At 41.3% G+C, this 7500-nt stretch overlaps 1 protein-coding gene across 1 annotated transcript in view; it reads left to right on the forward strand.

Annotated features, from left to right (window-relative positions):
- Positions 1–7500, forward strand: part of LOC137991413 (uncharacterized) — a 96002-nt gene that overhangs the window by 71505 nt on the left and 16997 nt on the right. Inside the window, exons 64-69 of the mRNA XM_068836510.1 lie at positions 573–861; positions 1342–1644; positions 2342–2485; positions 3591–3878; positions 4841–4997; positions 5475–5580. Coding sequence (XP_068692611.1) covers positions 573–861; positions 1342–1644; positions 2342–2485; positions 3591–3878; positions 4841–4997; positions 5475–5580 — 1287 coding nt within the window. The remainder of the gene's footprint in view (positions 1–572; positions 862–1341; positions 1645–2341; positions 2486–3590; positions 3879–4840; positions 4998–5474; positions 5581–7500) is intronic.

Genomic DNA, 7500 nt, shown 5'->3' on the forward strand with positions numbered 1-7500 from the left:
GCCATTGACGGGAGGAACAAGTAGCTCAAATTTGGTGGGTTTCTTTGGACAAACCGTTTGCTATGTTTACGGATGCGTATTTGCAAGTGGTAAAAACCACTACAGCACAGGTGAATAAAATAAATTGAAGCTTAGCATTTGGTTTAATTGTTGTTACAGTTGTTCACGAATGAAACTCGTATTTTCCTCTCGAGTTGATGTAAATAACAATCATCTATACTCGTTTTGGACGCAAAGAACAAGTTGACTTGCTTGTCTGTTTGTTAGTTGTTTTGCTTCCGAGCGAACGAGTGTTTTAACTCCGCTTAGCTGTCTGTTTTTCGAGGTGCCTCAACAGTGTTAATTTTTGCCCTCGTAATATTAAGGATTAATATCACTTGTGTTTTCAGAAGTTGCTGAAATTGCCCGAGTCGCGCAGCGACGAGGGCAATTTCAGCAGCTTCTGAAAACACTCGTGATATTAATCCTTAATTTTACTCGGCCCCATGCGATTACCTATACTTACAGTTCAATTTCGCGAAAACTTCGCCGACCCAACCTAAACTTTGTGCTCTCTATTTGTTTATTTACAGGTTGAATCGGACTTTGAACTCAATGCCTGGCAGTATGTCATGGTGACCTGGGCACGAGAGAACGGCTTAGCATTGTACATTAACGGTACAGAGATTGCGCGTGCGCGAGGCTACATGCCTCAAGAAGGGGACCATGATAAGGACTCTTTTACCAGGCTCGTTGTGGGACGCAGTGCTGCGGGTGCGCCGTATGGTTACACCAAGATGGTCGCTTCGTCTCTTGTGTTCTTCGACACGGAGGTCCCTGCCGAGAGCGCCAAAGATGTTTTCCTCTATTTCTCCAGCAACGGTAAGACCGGTGGATGCTTTCGATGATATTCAAAATTCTGTGAAGTGAGTGAGGTTAAAAGTTTCCTAAAATTGTAATTTTTTAACCTTTATGAATTGGATTTTCTTAGATCTGATATTCTTTTTCTATAAGTTATTTAAACGTGTTGCATACCACTGTGTAGTCGGCCGGATAGTGATCCTGAAATTGCGTACTTGCCACTTGATTCCTTGCTCTCAAGTTCTTTTAAGTCCTCAACCGAAAATTTTCCAAATTTTGAAATGGTTGTGCAAAATTTCGAAACTAAATTCTAAACACAATATGCCTGTCCGTCCGTACGATTTTCTAGGTGACTATGAACTAATTGAGCAAATGCTTAGTACATGCCCTCCCTCACAAAATTCTGCTTTGAGAGCTTTCACTTTCCATTTAAATCCGAAAACTGTGATGTTTTCACTTGTGAATGGAAAGCAAGTCTCTTTGTTTTTTTTTTTCTTACAGTTGAATCCTCTTCGTCAACTCGTTTCGTCAAAGTGCGCTTCGATAACAAGGCTGGAATACAAGTGAAGATCATACCCAGCAAGGGACAGAATAAGAACGAGGGATACACTGTGCAACCACACATGACGTTGGATTTGAATTTCGAAGAGAAAGGCCAGCAGAATGATATTCCCATTGAGTTCAAAGTCGACAATCCGTGGTCGACTGGTGACAAGCTTCTCATGAATGGACAACAGGGTAGCGTCACAGTGGTTCCCAGTCCTAACAAGGATGATATAAAGCTCGTCACAATCACGGCAGCGTGTGAGTGCTTTAGTTTGTTTGTTGGTTAACAGAAGGTTCCCCACGCATCACAGCCGCTCAAGACACCTCCTGATGTTTACATGAAGTAAATTTTCATAACCCTCAATGGAATGTGAGACTAGCTGATTTCACCACCAAGCCTCCATGTCGAAAATCAAACTTGTAAATTTTAGCTTGAGCTGAATCCCATAGGAGCAAACTTGTAAAGAAACCCTCGTGCAAAGAGTGTTGCATGTCCAGATGATGTGAAAAACGAGGCTTGGTGGTGAATTTTTGAGCATATTCCGTCATCATGCATAAGACCTATTTCAAAAACCATTAATGATTCATGAGTCTCTTATCACATCAGACGACAGAAATCAGTCGCGTGCATGCATCTTTGTAGCCGGTATTGATTGGTCATCCTGAAATGCGCAGAAAAGGTTTTGATGTCAGTTTCTGGGGAAATCGAAGTTCAATTCAGAAAAGCCCCGAATTTTTAATGAATATGTGATCGAGTATGATTAGTATGATTAGAAAAGATGACTGGTGATCTTTATATACCTTACTCTATTTCCTTGTATTTTCTCAAGTGTACGTAGCCCGCAGCACGTGTGTTATCGGCTACGCCTCGTGTTTTGAAACCCGGTATTAAAAACATTGCTGCACATTTTTAAATCGTTTCTTAAAAACTTATTCTTAAAGCTTTTTTTTTCAGTCCGTTGTCTTCAGCCCAAAGGTCTGTTCAAGGATCCCTTAGACAACACTCGCTACATTCATTGCATTAAGGGCGAGCCACACACCATGATATGTCCAGATGACATGGTTTGGGACGACTCCAAGAAGTCTTGTTTTGGACAAGGTGTGTGAGGATCTTGCGGCCTCGTTTCCAATCTTCTTGGCCTTAGTAAAGAAATTCACTCTAGGGCTTCCTGACGTACATCGTAGTTCTAAAATGTCGTTTGAATAGCATATGTCCTTGAAATAGCACATTTTATGGGTAGCTAGTGATCTCTTGGGCAAAGTTATCGGTGGTTTGTGCATTTTCTTGTAAAAAGCGGATAGCATAGGATCTAAGGTCTAAAATCTAAGTCTAAAAATCTTGAGGAAACGCTTTTTGAAACAACAAATAAACTGCACCTTAAGTTTCCAGTAATCTACAGTCCGGACGCAGCTCTTTACAACCTACAACCAATTTCATTGGATCCCTTTAGGACGGAGCTTTATTGTGTTTTACGTCATGGTCCATAGTTTCTGTTGTATCATTCTTTGTGTCCATTGTTTTCTGAACCAATCCCGAGAGTCGTTTCGAGAGCTGCCTGGCGGCCAGTAATCTAGGACTTTGATCAACTGGACCAGGGCAACTGGCGATGCATCGATTGGATTAACCTTTTCACCCCTAAACTGGCCCACTTGCATTTACGGTTCTCATGCAAGTAAATGAAAGCAGCTGCATTTACTATTACCGAAAAATAACGCTAGTTCTTGACACTTAACTTATTGCTAGAAATAGGTAGCAAATTGTTTAGACTTCATGTTGGGTGTCAAAATTGGACATGGACAAAAGTTGCGTAAATGCAGTGCATTTGGTGAAAAAGGAGACTGCGCTGAGTATAATTCGGAAACTCACCTGTCATAAAGCCTTTGAATTCAAAGCTGATAGTTAATTTAATATTTTTGCATTCGACATTAGGAGAACGCAATTTCTATTCTTGGGTATCCTGTTCATTTCGTTCGTCTGCTTTTTCAGCGCCATCTTGAATTACGTCATACGTGCCTTGATACCTCGTATGCGCAAATGACGATCGCGCACCTCGTGATTGTTTGTTCTTATAAGATTGTCTCTTTCCCTACGCTTCTCCTTTGCTTCCAGAGCGACTGTCGAACGCACTTCAATAATCCGAGATTACTACTATAGTTAAACCCTATAAAACCTGACTTACATCATTTGATTTTGAACTGAACAGGTCGAGAATCAAGCTTCAACGAGTCCGTCTACTACTTCTTCATCAAATTCACCAACAATGCTGGAAAGGACGCAGAGATAGCAATACCTGGGACCAAGAAGTCCAACGCCATTCCTTCGGGCAAATCTCTTTCGTTAAAATTCTCCAGAATGACGCCTAAGCCGGCTGATTTCGTGGCGCTCTCGAAGCCGTTCAAGGGGTTGTTGTATCTGAATAATCTGCCCATTTTGAATGTTAAACCTGATGCAGGTGCTGACAAGATTGTACCCGTCACCATCACGAATCCCCGTAAGTTTAAATCTTTTTGACTGATCTCAGACTCATTTGATTATATATATATATATAGAAGTAAACAAGAGGAGTCCAGCGCTAGCCCTTTTTCAGATCAAATCAATCAATCCCCTTAGCGAAATGCCAACATTCGAAACTTCAGCATCCTCCCTCGTTTGTCATTTGACTTTAATCACTCTTTTGATACAGCCCTATATTTCTATGCTTCACGCAACAACCAACACAGTTAATTTCAGTTGAGCCTTTCGTCAGATATTATAATTTCCAAAAATTGGCATTGGCATTAAACTCAACGTCAGTTAAGTGGCCAATAGACCTTCTTTCCTACACAGCGGTCATGATAAATTCGATTGTGGGATTGCAGCCATGTTGGTGTAAGTAAGGCAATTGCCGATCTCCAATCGCGTTGCGTGCATCACTTCTCTTTACTTCACACCTTATTCAATTATTCTGACTACTGGCTGTACTGTTTGGGAAATACCATGCTCTTGTGCCCCCCTCCCCCCTCCCCCATATTCAATGTTGTAGTTCTTCCTGTAAGAAATGTCGCCCTTTTTTCCTGGAAAATCCAACAATGATAAGGGGGACGGGGGTTATCTCTAAAGTGATGCTACCTTCCCAACACTTTTCTCCATGATTATTACTTGTTGTTAAAGCTTTCTTATGCCATGGAAAGCGAAGATCGAGGGTAAGGTTTCTCTTTGACCATACCAGCTTAACATTGGGAACTCGCAGTCTTAGTGAAACACCTACTAGTGGTCAAATCTGAAATTTTTCTCAGAATAACAAAATTCAAAGTGGTCGATTAGCACGCGGCAGTAAAAAAGTCCAGTCACCCAATCGATTTTGGCGATTTATTCTTAAATGGATTCCTCAGAGACTGTTCCTCGAGCTTTTGTGTCTCTACCTTATCAAATATTGTCATGTATCCTTTGCCTTTGTAAATTGTTTTCATCCAGCATATTACTACACGATCATAACCAAGACAGGAGCTCAATACCAGGCGGGCACGGATGGCAAAGTTTTTGTTCGTCTCATTGGTGATAGAGGATCTACGGATAAAATGCTTCTGACCTCCGAACTTCCTGCAGGCGTGCGGCACTTTAGGACTGGGCAGTAAGTTCTGTATCTTGTTATGGGTCCAATCACACCAATCATGTGTACACAATTGGCATGTTGCTCGAATAACTCTTTTTTTCTTCGAATAAGCAACTTATAATGAGACCGACGAGTTACTCATTTTTCTTTCTTTTTTGGTGCACACTCTGTTAGTTGTTTTTATTTTTCATTTTCTTTTGTCCGTCGACTTAATACCATGCAACCCAAATCAACTACATGTGAGGAGCAAAGGCGTGCCAACTGCAAGATAACATTTCATTCGTAACCAATATATAAGCGGTTCTGTACTTGAATTTTAGCGAGTCCTTTTCAGTCAACGGACGTCTAAGAGGCCTTGTTTCATCACAATGATTGTCGAGTTCTTGTATGGTTCTGGAAAATTATAATTAGGTCTTTGAGAGGGGCTAAGTGCCTGCTATGTTCTAGCTGTTGAACCATAAACAACACGATTTTACTTGTATCTTGTCTCTCCAGGTTGGACTCGTTCCGAGTTGCAGCATCAGACGTAGGATTAATTACAAACGTGTTCTTAGAGATGTTCAATTCCGGAGAGGCGTCAAGAAAATGGTTCCTGGATTCAGTAAGTTGACAGAAAACTATAATTACAGTATGGTGACATGGTCAAAGCTATATATTAAACCTAACAAGCCCAGACATAGGAAACAAAGGAAACAATACAAGGTGTACAGTTGGGATAACATAGCATTGTTACAGAGAGCTAGGGGATAAAAAAATGGCAAACACAACACGAAGGGTAATTAGAAACAAAGGGAAAAAAGGACAGGAAAGGAAAGGAACTTTATTTTAAGTGTCTAGTCATTCTAGCGCCGGAGCACTAATTGGGGACACTGTAAACTGAAATCGACAATGAAAGCAAATCAAGTCAAATGTTGGTTTTTGAGGAGAGGGGAAACCGGAGTACCCGGAGAAACCTCTTGGTGCAGAGTAGAGAGCTAACAAACTCAATAATAATAATAATAATAATAATAATAATAATAATAATAATAATAATAATAATAATAATAATAATGATGATGATGATGATGATGATGATGATGATGATGATGATGATGATGATGATGATATTCAACAGCTCTGTCGACCCAAGCGGGTGTTTCGCTCCATTCTCCACCATACACTTTCTACTCTCTCGGTCAAGTAGTTGGAGTTCGGCAATTAATAATAATTGTAACTTTATTCATTCAATACAATAAAAGGGAGAGAGATACCAGAGGTTATCCTAGACTTGGCGCCAATTTAGCGACCCAAAAACGGGTCGCTGAGCTAGGCCAATCAGAGTAGTCCTTGTGGACCCCAGGGGATAGAGTTGTCAATCAAAATTTGCCACACGCAGTGAAGCGTGATTTTCAAACATGCTACTAAGGTCATCGGATATTCCAAATCAGAGGAAAATAATTGAAGAATATCTGTCCTGCATAGATCTGTTTGTGTCTTCCCCAACCGGAGCTGGGAAAAGTCTGACCTTTGAACTAGTCCCGTACGCTTTTGGTCGTTTACTTGGAGCGGGTGGCAATGCTATCGTCTTCGTAACTCTTCCACTGATTTCACTCACGAAAGATTTGGTCTCTAGCCGGTCGCTATTTAGGAGACAACACATTTAAAATCTTAAGTATAAACGGGTGTCTGGAAGTCCCGAGGCGATTCTCAATGACTATCAACACATTTTTGGTCGAATGGAACAAAAAATTTTAAAATTCATGTGTATTCATCGACGAGAGTCATTGCATCGCTAAATGGTAAGCTTAGGTTTCACTAAGATGTATCTTTTAATCCCGGTCTAGTACGTCTCCTACACCTGAAGCGTACCTGGTCTTTCATGAGTGAAATCAACTGACTTTCTTGACGATTCGAAGCTTTCCCTTACTTGCTAATCTTTCGAATATATTAGTCTTTCGTTTCTATCAGCACAAATCACGGCACAAGTGTTGGTCCAGAAAATACCACTGGAGATCTCCTTTCCAAGCGGCGATTCGAGATTGAAAAAAAGCTTTCGTTTTATTTCATCTTTGTTTCTGATACCTTTAGCACAAAGTTAACAAATTTCCTCTTTCGATTTCGTAGAAACAAACATTTTCGACTGTTTTCGTCGGATTGCGCCATCAGGTTCAGGGCTTGCGAATGACGTCATCCCCTTTTTGGCGCGAGACGCAAATGAAAACTTTGCAAGCGAGACAAGTCGACCTCTCGCGACTTCGTCGCTCGCTCGTTCACGTCGCGTACGAAAAATCACGATTCGCTCGCCGAAACATTTTGTTCTGGGGTTATCGTGAGGTCGACTTGTGGCAAGTCTAAGGTTATCCCTGTACGAGGATATCCGCCCGGATGTTATTGATCTAGAGTCGATTTTGATGAGGGAGGAAAACCGGAGTACCCGGAGAAAAACCCTCGGAGTAAGATTGAGATCGACTGAAACTCAGCCCACATGCGACGGCCTCGAGACCAGGGTTGAACCTGGGTCGCAGAGGTGGGAGGCGCGTTT

Source organism: Montipora foliosa, chromosome 1 (assembly GCF_036669935.1).
Source record: "Montipora foliosa isolate CH-2021 chromosome 1, ASM3666993v2, whole genome shotgun sequence".
Taxonomy (NCBI): domain Eukaryota; kingdom Metazoa; phylum Cnidaria; class Anthozoa; order Scleractinia; family Acroporidae; genus Montipora; species Montipora foliosa.